The 18,623-nt window shown below is 35.6% G+C and overlaps 2 protein-coding genes across 6 annotated transcripts; both read left to right on the top strand.

Annotated features, from left to right (window-relative positions):
- The first annotated feature begins 622 nt into the window (after positions 1-622).
- On the top strand, positions 623-8,759 carry LOC132627661 (phosphatidylinositol/phosphatidylcholine transfer protein SFH13-like). Of its 5 annotated transcripts, none has more exons than XM_060343164.1 (15): positions 623-826; positions 3,350-3,467; positions 3,583-3,883; positions 4,172-4,271; positions 4,374-4,640; positions 5,171-5,248; positions 5,340-5,444; positions 5,532-5,581; positions 5,666-5,765; positions 5,877-5,975; positions 6,057-6,164; positions 6,415-6,565; positions 7,212-7,591; positions 7,674-7,748; positions 8,330-8,759. In XM_060343164.1, the coding sequence occupies exons 2-15, from the start codon at positions 3,461-3,463 to the stop codon at positions 8,348-8,350; spliced, it is 1,842 nt and encodes a 613-aa protein (XP_060199147.1). In that variant the 5' UTR covers positions 623-826; positions 3,350-3,460; the 3' UTR covers positions 8,351-8,759. The 5 variants fall into 5 exon arrangements, with proteins under 5 accessions (XP_060199147.1, XP_060199124.1, XP_060199141.1 ...); XM_060343141.1 differs by having other exon boundaries at positions 3,580-3,883; XM_060343158.1 differs by having other exon boundaries at positions 623-854.
- A 2,521-nt stretch (positions 8,760-11,280) lies between these two features.
- LOC132627655 (uncharacterized WD repeat-containing protein C2A9.03-like) lies at positions 11,281-18,445 on the top strand. The gene is made up of 10 exons (XM_060343126.1): positions 11,281-11,491; positions 15,452-15,618; positions 15,747-15,914; positions 16,015-16,101; positions 16,345-16,479; positions 16,564-16,674; positions 16,878-16,969; positions 17,052-17,157; positions 17,507-17,593; positions 17,686-18,445. The coding sequence occupies exons 2-10, from the start codon at positions 15,478-15,480 to the stop codon at positions 18,097-18,099; spliced, it is 1,341 nt and encodes a 446-aa protein (XP_060199109.1). The 5' UTR covers positions 11,281-11,491; positions 15,452-15,477; the 3' UTR covers positions 18,100-18,445.
- Positions 18,446-18,623: the final 178 nt, after the last annotated feature.

Genomic DNA, 18,623 nt, shown 5'->3' with positions numbered 1-18,623 from the left:
ATTCGACCTTCAATTAATTGAAATGTGCACTTTTGTTATCTTTGCTTGTGAATAGTCAAAAACTTACAGTAATTAGTAATCGTTCCACAACTGAATTACCCATTTGATATATTAAGCTTGTACATTTGATGATAATATAGCTCTAAAAATAGTTCAAATGCAACACATACTTCTTACATAAAAGGACTAAAAACACATTCGATTAACTAGAGGTTAAGTGTGCTCAGTCAGATATCATAAAGCTCAAGATTACAATACATGTGCTCCCTCTATCCCAAAAATATTTATACATTTTCTTATTTGACAATAATTTAACTTTAAACTTTACCTTTTACGCTTAACGAGATGATTGACAACCACACAAATATCTTTGGTTTATTTTAGACCACAACATTCAAAGGTCTTCCTTTAATTCCTAAACTCTATATTCAGTTAAACTATATCACATAAATTGAGACGGAGGGAGTATAATTTAGAGACCAAAAATACTACTATTATCCCTTGAAACGAATAACAAAATTAAATCATTTCTTAAACAATGAGGACCATTTCCCAATTTATATGGAAAGTCATGTGAAAAAGGTTAGATACGTTCTTTTCAGGTCTGATAATAATAAAGTTAAAAAAAAAAAACAGCGGACAAAACAAGCATATCGCAGAAAGTTAAAAAGTGGCACTGCAACCTTCAAATATTCTGTTTAGAGAGAAAAAGAGAGAGCAAATAGAAGCTGTTAAAAAAAATAAAAAAAAATCTCGAAATTAATTATTTTGTGATAACTTCTTGGAAAATTAAAATCAGTGAGCTTAACGGAATTATAGGTTTCCGGTGAGATTCCGTTAGCTTCTAATTTTCTGTAAGTGTAACGCTTTTGTTTTTTATTTGCATTATTATTTGCTAAGTATTTAGTGTAATGTGAGATCTGAGTTGTTTGATTTTGCGTGCGATCAAAGTTAAGAGTATTCTGAAAATTCGTAATTTTTTTTTTTTTTTTGAAAAAATATATGATGTTAATATTAATGTTATAGCTGGCTTGAAATGGAGCAATGTGAATATAGTTGATCCAAACTAGTTCAGCATTGTGGATTAGTAATTGATGTTTAATTATATAATTAGCATTTTACTGATTCATCAGTTTGAAAAATGTTTCTGTAATGCTTTTGTTGTTCTGAGCTCTTGTTTGCTAACTTTTAGTGTAATGTGAGATCTGAGTTTCAGTTTAGGGGCAATTTAATGCTTGTTTGAGTTTGCGTGTGATCAAGTTAGAGGATTCTCAAAATTCCTCGCATTTTTTAAAATATATATATGATGTTTATGAGACCGTTTGGATTGGCTTATAAGTTGCCTATAAGCTGTTTTCAGCTTTTTTGAGTGTTTGGCTGGCCGCTTAAAGTTATTTTGTGCTTAAAATAAGCTCAAAAAATCAATTGGGTTTGTTTGGCTTAACATAAGCTGCTTTTTTTAAGCCCATCCAAACAGGCTCTATGTTAATATTATAGCTGACTTGAAGTGGAGCCAAGTGGATGTGGTTGATAAAAACTAGTTCAGGATTGTAGCTTAGTAGTTGTTGTTTAAGTGTATATGTTGAGCTCTGCCAGTTTTTCGTTTTTTTTTTTTTTTTTTTAGCATTTTGCTGTAAATATTTATCACTTTGGTGAATGTTAATGTAATGCTTTTGTTTTCATTTGCGGTATTTGCATTTTTGGTGTAATGTGAGATCTGAGTTTCAGTTTACGGGCAATTGAATACTTGTTTGATTTTGCTGTGATCGAGTTAGTGCGATTTTTTCAGAATTCCTAAAAAAATATGATGTTGATATAATTAATTAATATTATAGTTAGCTTGAAATGGAGCAATGTGAATACAGTTGATCCAAACTAGTTCAGGATTGTAGCTTAGTAGTTGTTATCTAAGTATATTGTAGCTTAGTACTTGTTATTTAAGTATAATGTGAGATCCGAGTTTTAGTTTACGGGAAATGAATACTTGTCTGATTTTGCTGTGATCGAGTTAGTGGATTTTTAACAATTCCTAGAAAAGATATGATGTTGACATTAATATTATAGTTGGCTTGAAATGGAGCTAAGTGGATATAGTTGGTCCAGTACTAGCTCAGGATTGTGGCTTAGTAATTGTTGTTTAAGTATATATGTTGAGCTCTGCTTGTTTTTCCGGCTATTTTTTTAACATTTTACTGGAAGTATTTATCAGTTTGAGAAATGTTACTGTAATGCTTTTGTATTCTGAGCTCTTGTTTTTCATTTGCAGTATTTGCTCTCTTAACTTTTGGAGTAATGTGAGATCTAACTTTCAGTTGACTGGAAATTTAGTGCTTTTTTGGTTTTTGCGTGTGATCAAGTTCGAAGATTCTTATAATTCATAACTTTTTGAAAAAAATATTCTGTTGATAATGTAGCTGGCTTCAAATGGAGCAATGTGAATATAGTTGATCCAGTTGGTTCGGGATTGTGGCCTAGTAGACTTTGTTGATATGATATTGATATTAGTATTTTAGCTGGCTTGAAATGGAGTCAAGTGGATATAGTTGATCCAAACTATTTCAGTATTGTGGCTTAGTTGTTGTTTTTTAAGTATATATGTCGAGCTCTGCCTGTTTCTCCAGCTATTTTTTTTTAGCATTTTACTGGAAATATTTATCAGTTTGAGGAATGTTGGTGGGATTCAATACAATAGTTGCGCGGACTCTTCACTTTCGTTGCCGCACCCGTGTTGGATTCTCCAAAAATGCACTACTTTTGGAGTATCCGACACACACCCGACTATATTTTTGAAGAGTCCGTGCAACATATACAATAGCTAGAGTATGAGACTTGTTCTTTATCAGCAGGGAGTGATTTTCTTCGTCCCCTTTTTCTGGTTTGTCTGTGTTTAATCTATCTGGAGAACAAGGGAATGAGGTTGCTTACAGTCCCCCCGGTATCTTTTGGATCTCCAGACTGTAAACTTGAGAAAAGAAGAAACAAAGGAAAATCTGACGGAGAGAATTGGCGTGAGATAATATATTCAATCTTCTTCATTTCCCTTCTAATGTATTCATAATAGCAGTCAGACTCGTGTACATTCTGTGGTAGTTGTTATATGGTTGCAAACTGCAAGCAATCCTCTCTTTTCTGACTGGACTGCACAAATCAATAGTATTACTGCAGTTCGATTTTTTTTTTTCTGATGAGCTAGAGTAATCTTTGCAGAGTAAAAGTATTTTTCAAATTCATTTGGAGTATCATTGTGACATTCATGAAATAATGCTCGTCTATTCTTTTGCACGAAGGTTATTTGTCATCTTTTTATAGGAAAGATTGAGATTCTGGTGGCTTACTCGTCTTCTTTTAGTTATGTAAGTGCAAGCTGAGCTTGGATGGTCTTGAGACGGAAAAGGCTTAATTGCATTGGACTCTAGAGGCACAACTCCTTCCTCATTCTTTCCTCCTCCTTGTCCTGTAGATGTCAGGTTTGTTACCTCATTTGATGATTGAATCTAAAGATTTTGTCAGGATAATTTAGTTATTGCTTGTACTATAATGCTCAAGTTTGAATTCTCTGAATACTACCTTGTGTTCTAGAAGGGGGATCAGATGCTTATTACAATGACAGTAGAGAAAGAAAATCAGACTGTGAGAATTCAGAGGATGAGACACAGAGATTCAGAATTGGTGCTTTCAGGAAAAAGGCAATCAATGCTTCCAACAAGTTCACTCGCTCCCTCAGAAAAAGAGGAAAAAGGAAAGTTGACTACAGGTTTCCTTCAGTTCCGATAGAGGATATACATGACGCAGAGGAAGAGAATGCTGTCTATGAATTGCATCTACAACTTCTTGACAAGAATTTGTTGCCACCCATACATGATGACTACCATACCTTGTTGAGGTGAGTTTCCTTTTGAGTTGTATAATTCTTTGGTAGACAATATGCTCAGTTGCATGAGTAGTGGTAATTTTCTGTGGTAACTTACACTAAAAGCAGTAGAATTTGACGAAGATGTTCTCTTCAAGTCCTCCATTTGTCATGGCTATTTTCTATCGAACTTTTTCTCACAGTCTAGTGAGCTGGCAGTATCTGCACCTTGCAAGTTGTGTCCTTGTGTTGGATTTAGTGGTTCTTATGCCTGTCGACGGCAAGTCTTTGAATCTTATGTTAGTATTCTATTATTTGTAGATTCTTGAAGGCAAGAGATTTCAACATTGAGAAAACTATTCAGATGTGGGAAGAAATGCTTAACTGGAGGAAAGAATTTGGAGCAGACACAATATTGGAGGTAGTTGCATACTACCGGCATAAATTTGTCTTGATCACCGTAACTCTGATTTTAGATTTGTGCTCCAACTTTATTTGCTTATTGGACCTTGTGACTACTCAGGATTTTCACTTTGAAGAGTTGGAAGAAGTCCTGCAGTATTACCCACAAGGATATCATGGAGTTGACAGGGATGGAAGGCCTGTGTATATTGAAAGGCTTGGACAAGCTCATCCAAACAAACTAATGCGAATCACCACAATTGATCGCTACATGAAATATCATGTCCAAGAGTTTGAAAGGGCCCTACATGAGAAATTCTCTGCATGTTCTATTGCAGCAAAGAAAAGGATCTGCTCAACAACTACAATTTTGGATGTGCAAGGCCTTGTATGTTGCTTCAATTAATAAAAAATTGACCAAAATTGATGATTGTCTTGAAATCTCTGTTGCATTCTTTTACACAGTCTAAAACTTTTGAATCTATATAGCTTTTATTGTGACAATTAAGTACTTTTCCGTTAATGTCATATCTACATGCATTAAACACTTATGTGGGACTGCAACTAGCTAGCATGCCCACGATATTTCTAAGAATTAGGTGTGGAGCTTTGTGTCCTTCAATTTCTGTCTCCACATAGTTTGGAACTTTGGATTTGCCTTTACCAAAACGAGTTATGAATTATGATATGCGGATAACATGTAATCCCATTTGACTTTGCTAGAAAAAGTATGTTTACCCCTCTATAAGGTCTTTTAATAGTATTGGTCCTTATTTTAAACAAAAAGTTTTATAGACGTGTTGCTGTCAGCTTATTGATTATTTTTCAACTTCATACATCTTACCCTCCCCAGACCCCACTATTGTGGGATTACACTGGGTAGTGACCACTTATTAAGAAGTATCCCTTTGATTGCAGGGAGTTAAAAACTTCACCAGGACAGCTGCTAGTCTTTTGGCAGCCATGGCAAAAGTTGATAACAGTTATTATCCTGAGGTATTAGCTGTCATCATGAATGGATAGTTAAGTGAGATTTCAAGTAGTTATTCAGATTCTGTTGTTAATAATTTCTGAAATCTCTGTATAGACATTGCACCGGATGTTTATTGTCAATGCTGGCCCTGGCTTCAAAAAGATACTTTGGCCTGCAGCACAGAAATTTCTGGATGCAAAGACTATTGGCAAAATACAGGTGGAGGAAACGGGGGCATCTTTTTCTTATTTCATTTGGTCCAAGTTCAACTGACTGAATATCTGCGCTCCAATTTGCATTTTGCAGGTTCTGGAACCTAAATCTTTGGGTAAACTGCTTGAAGTGATTGACCCTAGGTCTTTTTCTCTCTATTATTTATATATACCTACCTGTTTGAATAAAAAGTTTCTCAATTTCTTTATCTAATTTTGTCTGTCCAGTCAGTTACCTGACTTTCTGGGTGGCTCTTGTACCTGTTCTGTTGAGGGTGGCTGCCTCAGGTCTAACAAGGGTCCATGGAGTGACCCTGAAATAATGAAGGTGGGTTTGTTGGTGTTTTCACTATTTTCTTCCTCCGTGGCTCTTCTCGTTTGAGTTTTAAGGAATTATTCTTAATGTGAAGTGTCGAATAATCTTCTGCTCTACTTCTAGCTTGTACATAACTTAGAGGCAAAAACTGGGAAGCAAATATCCAGAATATGCAGTGACCAAAGGAGAATTGATTCCTATAAACAGATACGGCCACTAAAGGTGAATTTTCACTTTGAGTTTCCTTGTGCCGTTTGCTTGTGTTTATTATACCTCCCTCTATATGACGTATTTTGCTGTCAGGGAAGAATTAACGAAACATCAACAGCTGAATCAGTATCAGATGCTCATGACCAGTGTTTCGGACGAAGTAGCAGTTCAATTCCACAGCTGTCCTCACTTGACGAAAAAGTGAGTTTATATACCATAGTTTAGTTTTTATATGTCATTTCTTATCAAATATATCAGGTGTTTGAGGTGCAATAATCACCATGATGTGTATACCTTCTAATATAATCATCAGATTAGTGATTTATCCATTGCACCAAAACCACAAGGAGAGGGAGAGGGGCAAGTAGTTATCATGTATTTATGGTATGTGCAACTGCATTTCTTCTTGATATACGATACAGTTTTTTTGACTTAAATGTTGCTCGTGCAGGCAAGGGAAACGAATTCTACCCCCTACTGTAGTTGTGATGATCAATTCAGCCCAGGTGAACAAGTTGATGTTAATGAACATAAGTTGAGCCAAGAGCCTCCAGAATGCAATTTGACGAATTTGTCCATTAATGCAGGACCAAATTCTCAAGGTATTTGTCTTCATTGTTTATCCATACCACCAGAAGAATGTATTCTGAAATGGTTGCCACCTGGACCTGTTTTTAATGAATTGATATTATTTATGATGAAGAACACTCAACTGTAACTTTAATTATGATTTTAGCTCCGTTTGGATTGTCTGAAATTTCTCATGTATTTGAAACTCGTAATTTGACATTATATTTTTCTAATATTTTGAACTAAATCTATTGAATCTGTTACCTAACATGTTGAAATAATATTTTGACTAAATACTGGTTTTTAGCCAGATTTCCATGAAAATTTGCTAAAATGTTCACATTCATTCATAAGTCGATTTTTTTTATGACAAGGGAACCCATAGCCGCTACCCTTCGGGTGCGCACAGGGTAAATCCCGCTCCTGTGCAATAGCCCGCAAACCACACAGGAGAGATAACCTGCACTAGGCAAGCCCCGTGCGACAACGTGCATTGCCATCTTTTTCTTCTTTTGTTCATTTCTGTGTCCACTAGACTGACATGCATTGCCAAATATGTATACCTTAAGCAAGTAAATCAGTTGATTTATGAGGTTATTAACTTCCAAGCAAAATATTAATGCTACTGGAATATCAGTCTATCATGGATTCATGTCCCATTTTTGATGTGCTCTTTAGGTACATTGGTGATTCATTGGTTTGAAATGATCCAGGAAAAGGTTCTGAACAGATGTACCCAGTGCTTGGAAAGGAAACTGATTCCTTTCTTACTCAAACTCTCTGGATTGATTCGTAGTGTGTTCTTTGAGTATTGGAGGAAACGGGCAAATGTTTCCCGCACTAGTGCATTAGAAGAAAGGCAAGAAAGCAGTTCCTGTGAAGCTGTTCATAAAGCAGATGAGGCTCTTCCATGCATGGAGCGTCTTCGTAAACTGGAAACATTGTTTGAAGAAATAAAGAGAAAGCCTGCTGAGATCCCAGTAGAGAAGGACCAAATGATCCAGCAATCAATGGAAAGGATCAAGTCAGTGGAGATGGACCTCGACAAGACAAAAAGGGTATGTCTAATACCCTTGTTATTTACAGTCATAGAACTTTGAACTTGGATTATTCAATTGTCATGTTTTATATTTCCAACAGGTGTTGCATACTGCAGTAGTGAAGCAACTTGAAATTGCAGAATTGTTGGAGAACCTACAACAATCGAGATTTCATGTAAGGTTACATTACAATATGAACTTTGTTGCTCATCATTTTGTCAGATAGACAATCAGCCACCTTATATTTTCTAAGACGGTTAATGACAATGGCATCTGGTAGTTTTCTCGTACACCTGTTTCTTTTTCCCTTTCTTTTTCATTTTCATGCTTAGGGGAGAAGGGGTATGTGGTCGGGCTGAGCATTGTTGACTTGAAGGTGAAATCGGGAAAATCAACAGTCAAGACATATTGTCTGTTGGCTTCTTGCTTTTGCTATTAACATGCTTCAATACCCCGCCTCCGAATACCTATTAAGTAAATGGGCAAATTGTACCTGAGTAGAATGGCCTTCACCGTGGGAGAGTCTGAAAACAGAAAAGAAAAGAGGACCTTTGTGTGTGTGTGTGTTTTTTTTGAGGGTGGGGGAGGGGGGGGGGGGTTGGTTCTTAAAGTGAGTGTTCGGACACTATGTCAATTGTCAAGTACTATAAACTATCGGCTAATCTTTCCACTGCCTAGTGTTGATTGAAAGATGAAAGGATATACTCTCCTTTCTATGATTCTCAAACTCAAATGATTTTTTTTTTTTCGTTGCAGCGGCGGAGGTTATTATGTTGAATATGAGAGGGTTGAGATCCCTAATAAAAGAAACGCGACGTGAGTTTTGACTGCTAACCATGCTGTGAAGTGTAGATGCTGGAGCTTCTGCACTTTTGAGTACATTTGATCCTTTTACACAGAATTTGCAGTATGTGTCTTTCAAGATGTTCATTATACTAATAATGTCAAAAAAGGAAAAGCTTAAAGGAAACTTTCTATTATAAACAGTCTCAAATATAATGTCGTATATATGTCTTTCCCATATTTGACAGTGTGAAGAATCGGCTACGTGCTGATGTTTGCCAGGAGAACGTCTTGGCATGTGTTGATGTGTACCTTTTTATCTTCCATGATAGCAACAGAGTGGCGTTTGTTTTGAAACTCGGATTTTCAAGTTTTTGCTAGTAAGTGTTTGTTTGTTTGAGTAGTTTTTGGAAGATTTGAGAAACTGAGTTTGGTAATCTAAAAAAAAAAAAATTACTATTTTTTGGCACTCCAGGGTATTAAAACCTGCTACTTTTGTAAGCCGTAAAACAAATAAGCGGGTATGTTTTAATGATCTCAAAGAATTAAAAAGAACCGTACTAAGTTTGCTTGAGCATGGAAAGTGAACTCAATAACAACATACCCAATATAATCCTATAAGTGGGGTCTGGAGAGGGTAGGATGTATGCAGATCTTACCCTTAACTTTGCAAGGTAGAGAGCCTGTTTCCAATATCCTCAACTCGGAAAGTTAACTCAAAGAACACAATTGGATATATTGACTGGCAAAGTTCCATTCCTTTTTTCACTTGATAACTGCGGTGTCGAACCAGTTTGCGAGCACCTCGTATAATCCTACAAATGAGGTCTAGAGAGGGTAATATGTATTCAGGTCTTACCCTTAACTTTGTAAGGTAGAGAGACTGTTTTCGATAGACCCTCGACTTATGAAGTACACACAAAGAACTCAATTGAATATACTAACTGGCAAAGTTTCTTTCCTGTTTTCACTTGATATCTGCCGTGTCGGGCCAGTTTGCGAGCACCTCAAGATACTTATTATCTCCAACCAGCACAGATATCATACCGGATAACCCAAAAGAATATATATACTAAATGTGCTGATATGGAAATGGGCTCAAGGAAGTAAAGAACACAATTGATTCAATTACTTCATCTTAGTTATAATCTTCAAGAGAACGATTATATCAATTATTTGCAACTTGCAAGGGATGCCAGCTGTTACATTGTTATGTCATAGCTTGCGCCTTGCGGTTACGTATAGATCTATTTGATTGTATGAAGGGGTTTGAATGAGCTGATCAATACCACCGACATGACATTAATTGACTCCATGTGGTTTTTAGATAGAGGTTAGAGGACATTTGAAGTTTATAAGTTTTGAAATTGCTATGGAATTTATATCTTGTTTTAATTATTGAGTTCACCAATTAAATATTTTATATAATTCTGAGCTCGTATCTAATATTGTAGATTCATAATTGGTTTAAAAAATGAACTCATGATTCATTTTAGTTACTGAATTCACAATTGAATATTCATACATACGTAATAGATTTTCTAATACATATGCAGAATTTAATAAAAGCTTTTGGACTCATTCGAAGTGTATTTAATATTGTAGCTTCAAACAGGAGCGGATGGTAAAAAAATTTCATAATTAATGTCTACACCAAATCAATATAGGCATGATATATGTATACACATGAATCTGATCAGTTAATCATTAATTATTATATTATATACTATAAACGTCATTTAGTTACTACTTTACTTTAACAATGACAAGTGATATAGTTTAAAGTATTTATCCAATGTTACAATTACTTGTCCTTTTAAAGTTGGTTTTATTTAAAAACCAAAGAGGTATAATTTGGTATTTGGAAGTAAAAACTTGACATTGAATTGGTCACAGTTCTTTGCAGGCTTCTTTTCTCTATGTCACTCTTGTAACTATCTATAGTTAGCTGTCTTGATTTAAAATCTTAAATCATGTTGGAGTTTGATTACAAAATTTTCAGACCAAACACATGTCGGTACCTTGAAGTGTTCACATTAAATTGAAAAATCTATAAACACGTTTATATCTTATTTAATGACAAGTCAACAGTAAGTAGAAGAAGTTTGATTTTTGGAGAAAAAAAAATTAGATGATTGATTTAACAAGTTTTGTACGCCAAGTTTTATTAAAAAAACAGGGATGAAGAAAATTGTAGCAAGGGTTCATTTCTAAAAACTTTTTTTCTTTTCTTTTGTATTTTGCTCTTTTGATTAATTATAGATCTTAAATCAAATATTATGAGTTTATTATAATTTTGTTTAAGGAAAATGTTGAAGTAATAGTAAAGTTGTTTTCACGACACGTAATCTATAGGTCATGTAAGAGACGAAGTCAAAATTTGAAGCTTATGATTTCGGGCTTTTAATTTTTTAATTTATGGGATTCTTAAATCAATAATTTGTACATATTGAATAATTTTTTTAACACAAATACAACGAACCATTTGATTTGGCCGAACACGTGACAATACGTTATCTCCTCCCTTACGTCACAGGTTCGAGATATCGGCCACTGATCCTCGTGTCAAGATGAGCCGCCCGTCGTTGTATCAGTATCACGATAGACTGTTCAGTTAAATTTCTTAAGCTGAGACTCTCCTCGTATTCTCGCGTGAAAGCAAAACGTGCTTAGTTAAATTTCTTAAGCTGGAACTCTCCTCGGGTTCTCACCTGAACGCGAAATACTTCATCCGACAATTTTTTTTCCCGATAACCTTCTATTAAATCCCTAAATCTAATTGAAAATTATACATAATTTTACATCTATTTATGAAAAAAAAAAATCAATTTGTCATTTTCAATTCCATGTAATATTTCATATTTCCTTTTTTTTTTAAATGAAAATATCCTTAAAAACCGAAGGTTATCTATTTCATTCCATATTTGTACAAAAAAAATGTCGGTTTTTGGCAGAAGAACAAGTGGATAAACATAGAAAAAATAAACATTTTTTTCCTTTTTCTCTCTTCGATACAAATCCAGATCTATAATTAGTTTTCGTTCTTTTTCTTTGTGTTAAATCAATTAAACAAAATTCTCTATGTGTTAATTAATCAAATCTCTAGATCGAGATTAACCGAAGCTCGATCAAAAGGTTAGAAATTTGTAAATCCTTTTTTACACTTCAATTCATATTAATCATATGTGTTTTTTGCATAAAAATAATTAATTTTGTGGAGTATTAGGGTTTGTGGTTCGTTTTTGTGTTTTGATTGATGTTTATTATCGTGTACGGTGTTGTGGAGGTTTTTTTTTTTTTTTTTTTTTTTAATTGTGGAATTTATGGTGTTATTAGGGTTACTGTGAATTGATCGATGTTGTTGGAAAAAATTAATTCAAAGTTATAGGAAACCAAAAGTAGTTAGTAATATTTTGTAATTTAATTCATGTCTAGTTAGAATTTATAGTCAAATTTATATAACATTCAAAGATTTATGAGTTTATGAAATAAAGTTTAGTTTATTTGTAGAATTTTGTGAAGTTTTGATATGTAGGTAGTGGGTTGAACCTAAATTTTTATTTTACTTTGGGCAGCTTTAAATTATTAAGTTAGAAAAGTTCGTCGATTTGGTTGTATATCGTAGATTGAATTTTTGTGTGGTTAAATATGTAACGGAATAGCTAGGGGCGGATGCGGAGCATAAGCAATAGTTTGACTTTTGTGCTTTTCGATTGAGTGGAATTTGTCGTGTTATGGTTATTGTGACGTGATCTTTGATGCTGGACTTTGATAGTTTATGTTGAGTTTATTTGCTGTTAATTTGAAGAAATTGTAAAGTTTTGATATGCAGGTAGCAGGTTGAACCTAATTTTCGGTTACTTTTGGCAGCATTAAATTTTTTAGTTAGAAAAGTTCGTCGATTTGGTTGTATATCGTAGATTGAATTTTTATGTTTGTTAAATATGTAACGGAATAGCTAGGGGCGGATGCGGAGCATAAGCAATAGTTTGACTTTTGTGCTTTTCGATTGAGTGGAATTTGTCGTGTTATGGTTATTGTGACGTGATCTTTGATGCTGGACTTTGATAGTTTATGTTGAGTTTATTTGCTGTTAATTTGAAGAAATTATAAAGTTTTGATATGCAGGTAGCAGGTTGAACCTAATTTTCGGTTACTTTTGGCAGCATTAAATTTTTTAGTTAGAAAAGTTCGTCGATTTGGTTGTATATCGTAGATTGAATTTTTATGTTTGTTAAATATGTAACGGAATAGCTAGGGGCGGATGCGGAGCATAAGCAATAGTTTGACTTTTGTGCTTTTCGATTGAGTGGAATTTGTCGTGTTATGGTTATTATGACGTGATCTTTGATGCTTGACTTTGATAGTTTATTTGCTGTTAATTTGAAGAAATTGTAAAGTTTTAATATGTAGGTAGCAGGTTGAACCTAATTTTCGGTCACTTTTGGCAGCATTAAATTTTAAGTTAGAAAAGTTCGTCGATTTGGTTGGATATTGTAGAAAAGTTCGTCGATTTGGTTGGATATCGTAGATTGAATTTTTGTGTTTGTTAAATATGTAACGGAATAGCTAGGGGCGGATGCGGAGCATAAGCAATAGTTTGACTTTTGTGCTTTTCGATTGAGTGGAATTTGTCGTGTTATGGTTATTATGACGTGATCTTTGATGCTTGACTTTGATAGTTTATTTGCTGTTAATTTGAAAAAATTGTAAAGTTTTAATATGTAGGTAGCAGGTTGAACCTAATTTTCGGTCACTTTTGGCAGCATTAAATTTTAAGTTAGAAAAGTTCGTCGATTTGGTTGGATATCGTAGAAAAGTTCGTCGATTTGGTTGGATATCGTAGATTGAATTTTTGTGTTTGTTAAATATGTAACGGAATAGCTAGGGGCGGATGCGGAGCATAAGCAATAGTTTGACTTTTGTGCTCTTCGATTGAGTGGAATTTGTCGTGTTATGGTTATTGTGACGTGATCTTTGATGCTGGACTCTGCTAGTTTATGTTGAGTTTATTTGCGGTTAATTTGTAAAGTTTTGATATGCAGGTTGAACCTAAATTTCCTTTTACTTTGGGCAGCATTAAATTCTTAAGTTAGAAAAGTTCAAGTGCCTCCCTTTGGTCGTATATCCAAGGTTGAATTTTGTGTTTGTTGAATATGTAATGGAATATCTAGGGACGGATGCGGAGCATAAGCACTAGGTTCATCCGAACCCTTCCATGTTGAAGAGTTTGACGTTTGTGCTTATCAGTTGTGGAATTTATGGTGTTATGGTTATTGGGACATGATCTTCGATGCTGGACTCTGCTAGTTTATGTTGAGTTTATATGCTGTCAATTTGCAGAATTTGTAGAGTTTTGATATGCAGGTCGAACCTAAATTTCCTTTTACTTTGGGCAGCATTATATATCTAGTATGATGACGACATGAAATGAGCTTAAATGAAAAAGTGAGATTTATATAGTTGACCCCGACTTGTTTGGTCCTGATGGCTTAACGCGACTGGCAGCCCTCATTTCATGAAAAAGTGAGATTTATATAGTTGACCCCGACTTGTTTGGTACTGATGGCTTAACGCGACTAGCAGCCCACGTCGTGCTCAATCAAATAATGGACATTGAGTATAATTTGGATTGTCTCCCCGGCTCAATGGAAAGACGACCCCGTTCTACACTTCATCAAGACAAAAATCATGCCTTGTCTATAATACCATTTGCCTTTTCCTCAGCCGACCAGCAAAACAACGAATTCAACCGCACATACCCTTTAGCTAGCACATGCTAAACAGAACAAGTAAATACCCGTCTCGTGCTGGACTCTATCTGTAAGACAGGTGTGTGCAGCCACTTAGTGAGGAGAGGAGACCAGAGAGAAGAAATTCTCGCGAATAAGATATAAGACTCAAACTTATCGTATACAACTCTTATCTACGACAAGCCGGTGTAGTAGTTGTTGTTTGGCAGCATTAAATTTTTGAGTTAGAAAAGTTTCTCCACTTAGTTGTATATGACTCTATTTATAAGACAGGTGTGTGCAGCCACTTAGTGAGGAGACAAGACCGGAGAGAAGAAATTCTCACGAATAAGATATAGTACTCAAACTTATCGTATACAACTCTTATCTACGACAAGCCGGCGTAGTAGTTGTTGTTTCGCAGCATTAAATTTTAAGTTAGAAAAAATTCTCCATTTGATCGTATATTGCGGAGTTTGTTTTTTCCTTTTTATTGCATATGTATCTTGGATATGGTATTGCGTACGTCATAGTTGTCAAGTTTCTTTCTTTTGTGAGTTTGAATTTTGTGTTTGTTGAATCTGATCGGAATAGCTAGGGGAGGATGCAGACCATAAGCAGCAGGTTCATCTAAACCCAGTATTTTCAATGCGGAGTATAGATATATATGTAAAAACTCACTAAAATTTTATAAAGTGCTAGATTTGAACCAATAATTTTAGAAGTACAGGGAGTACGTGCTAAGGACCTAAAAGGTCGAACCCGTCAAGATTGATTATATCCTTGGTCCGCCTCTGGAAATAGATTTTCCCAAAGTCACACAGGCTTGTTTCGTGATTGTGATTCATAACTATTGTTATTTGAGGAGGTTGAATCATGAATTTAATGAAGTTACTGACTATAGTCTAGGCTATAAATATTCTTCTCTTTTCTGGCTTGCATTAAAAACCAAAGTTGAGATTTTACTTCAGGGATTGTTAGTGTGCTCATTTGACAAGATCTCTGTGCATATTCATGCAAGTATTCATGTTTCCAATGCTTGCCTCTTTTGCAATCCATCGGTGTCCAATGGAATCTTTGATTTAATAACGAGCTGGTCTCTGCAGAGGCCTGGATAGAGAACAAGATGATGTATGATGCATGTTTTTGTGCCTCGCCTCTTGAAACAAATTGTATCTAGTCTTGCTTTTTGGTCAGAATGCGTTTGTGGATTGATGTAGAGGATTAACTTAGTCTTTCTCTATATGGATGCTCTGATGCTTTAGTACTGAGGTGCTTTATGAGTATCTTGTCCCATAGTTGACTTGGTATTTTGTATTATTGTACATTTTCTCAATTCTTGAATGTAGTTTACTTTTTGTAGTTTGTAGGTCATTTTTTTAAGGTAACATGGCCCATCAACAAGATGATGATGCTGATTACATGGGAAACGAGTATGATATGGAAGCTATAGATGATGATATGGATGATGAGTTCCATGGCCGAGATATTGGTGGCTCTGATTCAGATGCAGATGAGTATGACTACATGGTTTGTGAACTCATTCGTAAAAGCTTAATTGCTGCATTTACAAGGGCATGTTAGATGTATTCATTTTGTTCGGATGATTATGCTTTCAGTATCTGATCCTATTGATGAATTGTTTTCTTCTTGAGTAGAATAATAAAATGCAAGACACCTCAGCTGCTGAGGCAAGGAGAGGCAGAGACATTCAAGGGATTCCCTGGGAAAGACTTAGCATAACCAGGGAGAAATACAGGCAAACGAGATTAGAGCAGTATAAGAACTATGAAAATATTCCACAATCTGGGGAGGCGTCAGAGAAGGTAAATTTAATGTGTATTTTCTTATTTTCTAATTGGCCTGAGTGACGACCTTTGTGTCTGATGGGGACGTGGATGGCTGTATCCTTTTTCTATTCAACAGGACTGCTTAGCCACAAAGAAAGGGGTTTCGTACTATGACTTCAGACGTAATTCAAGATCTGTTAAATCAACAATTTTGCACTTCCAGGTAATTTTACTAGCCCTCTGTACCTTTTGTTTTACTATTTGGTTATTTACATTGTATGGAAGGGACTACACTAAGTGTTTGAGGCTTATTGAAATACGACATTATTGTGTGAATGTATTAGGCTGAATGTTAGGCCAAGTTGCTTGGATAGAATCGTGCTTGTTATCTTATTTTTTTTTTTTAATTCTTTTAGACAAGTTAGCTTTTGATTTTGTTATAATTTTTGTTTGTTTCTTGGTATAGCTGAGGAATTTGGTCTGGGCGACGTCCAAGCATGATGTGTACCTTATGTCACATTTTTCCGTTATTCATTGGTCATCCTTGACCTGCAGCAAGAATGAAGTTCTGAACGTATCAGGACATGTAGCACCGTGTGAGGTCAGTGTTCTGAACATGGTATCCACTGTTTGTTTTAGGGCATATATTGGTTATGACCTTTTTCTGTTTAATTTGCCATTGCAGAAGCATCCTGGGAGCCTCTTGGAAGGATTTACTCAGACTCAAGTCAGCACTCTTACGGTTAAAGACAACTTGATGGTTGCTGGGGGATTTCAAGGAGAACTAATTTGCAAGGTGCGTCAAATTCCCTATCATTGGTTAGGACCTTTTTATGTTATTTATTTATTCAATTGCATCAACAAATGGAGGATGTACCTGCACTTTGAATTTTGCGCTGGTTACGTTGGGTCATGGTGCTGAGTTTGCAGTTTTCTCTTCACCTCTAGGAAGTGAAACTATTTCCCGAGTCTCTAAATCATTCTTGAAACTATATGCAGTATTTAGACAGGCCTGGAGTTTGCTTCTGTTCCCGGACAACATATGACGATAATGCTATTACTAATGCTGTTGAGATTTATAACACTTCCAGGTATTATGTTTATCTGCATACTTCACAAACATGCTATTTCTTAGTGAGAACAAAGCTAACTGACAAATCTTTTGCTCCTCAGTGGTGCGCTTCATTTTATAGCTTCGAATAACGATTCTGGAGTTAGAGATTTTGATATGGAGAAATTTCAACTATCCAACCATTTCCGTTTTCCGTGGCCAGTGAATGTAAGTCTGTTTTCCGCCTCCATGTCTATTCTGATGCTACTAGTGCATGCCATTAGTGATGCAGCACTAGTACTGATAATTTGCTAGGTTTCACTGATTTTCAAATTAGAATTATAATTTATGATTAGTTTAGGCTGTAATATAGAATTCCTTTCTCCTTCCGATTCTTGAATAAATACAATCTAGGGGCTTCGTACACAATTGTTATTTTAATTTCTCACCTTTTGATTTACACAAGTCTTGGCACAACTTTCTGTTCTGGTATTAACTAGTACCTTTTTTTTCTTTCGTTGTTTCTGGTTGCATAATAAGGTGTTACTTACCTTGTTTTCCCATTTTATGCTCGCAGCATGCATCACTGAGCCCTGATGGTAAGCTTATTGCAATAGTTGGGGATAATCCTGAAGGTTTATTGGTCGATTCCAGAAATGCCAAGGTACTTGTGCAAATATCTCCTCCCACGATTCAAATCATCAGGACTGGTCGATGTTTGATGCACCATTAACTGACCAAATATAATGCTTACAGGTTGTTTCACCTCTGAGTGGACATATTGACTACTCATTTGCGTCAGCATGGCATCCTGATGGTCTAACTTTTGCAACTGGCAACCAGGATAAAACCTGCAGAGTATGGGATATACGGAACTTGTCCAAATCAGTTGTTGCTCTGAAGGGTAACCTTGGAGCTATTAGGTCAATCCGCTACACATCAGATGGAAGATTCATGGCAATGGCAGAACCTGCAGATTTCGTTCATGTTTTTGATGTAAAAAGTGGCTATGAGTCGGAGCAAGAAATTGATTTCTTTGGTGAAATATCAGGTCTGTCTTTTAGTCCTGATACAGAGGCCCTTTTCGTCGGAGTCTGGGATCGCACATATGGTAGCCTTCTTGAGTTTGGACGGCGGCACAACTACTCATACCTTGATACAATAATCTGAACACTCTTGCATGCTGCTTTGGGTATGTTTACTTGGCTTAAAGTGGCGCTGGCTTAACTTTGTAAAACCAGTAGCATAGTCAGGAGTTAGTAGTGGATTTGGCTGTAAATTTGTTATGTTGTGCAATTTAAGTTTGTCTCATAAGTTGTTGTGCACCATTTCTAAGTATCAGAGGACTAGAATGGAGTATGTACAAAAGGGAAGAGACTCCAGTGACGTGAACAAGAAAAACTATAGCGTTGTTTCCATAAGGCATAGGCCAGAAACTTTGATTTGTGCTGGGTGGGGTATGGGTTGTTTATCATGTATTGGGATCTTGAATTCATACTGAAAGTTGACTCATCGATTTGCATTTGTCCACAAAGCAATTGATTTATATTCTCTTCGTTAAGTTTGTGCGCTTAAAGGGAATAGTGAGGAAATTGCACGGTTTGTCCTTCAAATGGGCTGGTCTCTAATTTTTGCCTTTCAAAGTTGAACTTATGCCTAATGGGGCATAAGTTCTTAAAGAGTGCGGGGCATAA

The sequence above is a fragment of the Lycium barbarum genome, chromosome 1 (assembly GCF_019175385.1).
Source record: "Lycium barbarum isolate Lr01 chromosome 1, ASM1917538v2, whole genome shotgun sequence".
Lineage (NCBI taxonomy): Eukaryota > Viridiplantae > Streptophyta > Magnoliopsida > Solanales > Solanaceae > Lycium > Lycium barbarum.
The sequence above is the reverse complement of the archived record's forward strand: the minus strand, read 5'-3'. Positions and strand labels throughout refer to the sequence as shown.

Bases quoted from the DNA above. Each gene is read 5' to 3' on its own strand.
- LOC132627661 (XM_060343141.1), top strand. The intron at 5,582-5,665 runs GTCTTTTTCTCT...TTGTCTGTCCAG, and splicing joins CTTGAAGTGATTGACCCTAG to TCAGTTACCTGACTTTCTGG. The intron at 5,766-5,876 runs GTGGGTTTGTTG...CTCTACTTCTAG, and splicing joins GTGACCCTGAAATAATGAAG to CTTGTACATAACTTAGAGGC.
- LOC132627655 (XM_060343126.1), top strand. From the start codon at position 15,478: ATGGCCCATCAACAAGATGATGATGCTGATTACATGGGAAACGAGTAT. The intron at 16,675-16,877 runs GTGCGTCAAATT...AACTATATGCAG, and splicing joins AAGGAGAACTAATTTGCAAG to TATTTAGACAGGCCTGGAGT. The intron at 16,970-17,051 runs GTATTATGTTTA...TTTGCTCCTCAG, and splicing joins GAGATTTATAACACTTCCAG to TGGTGCGCTTCATTTTATAG.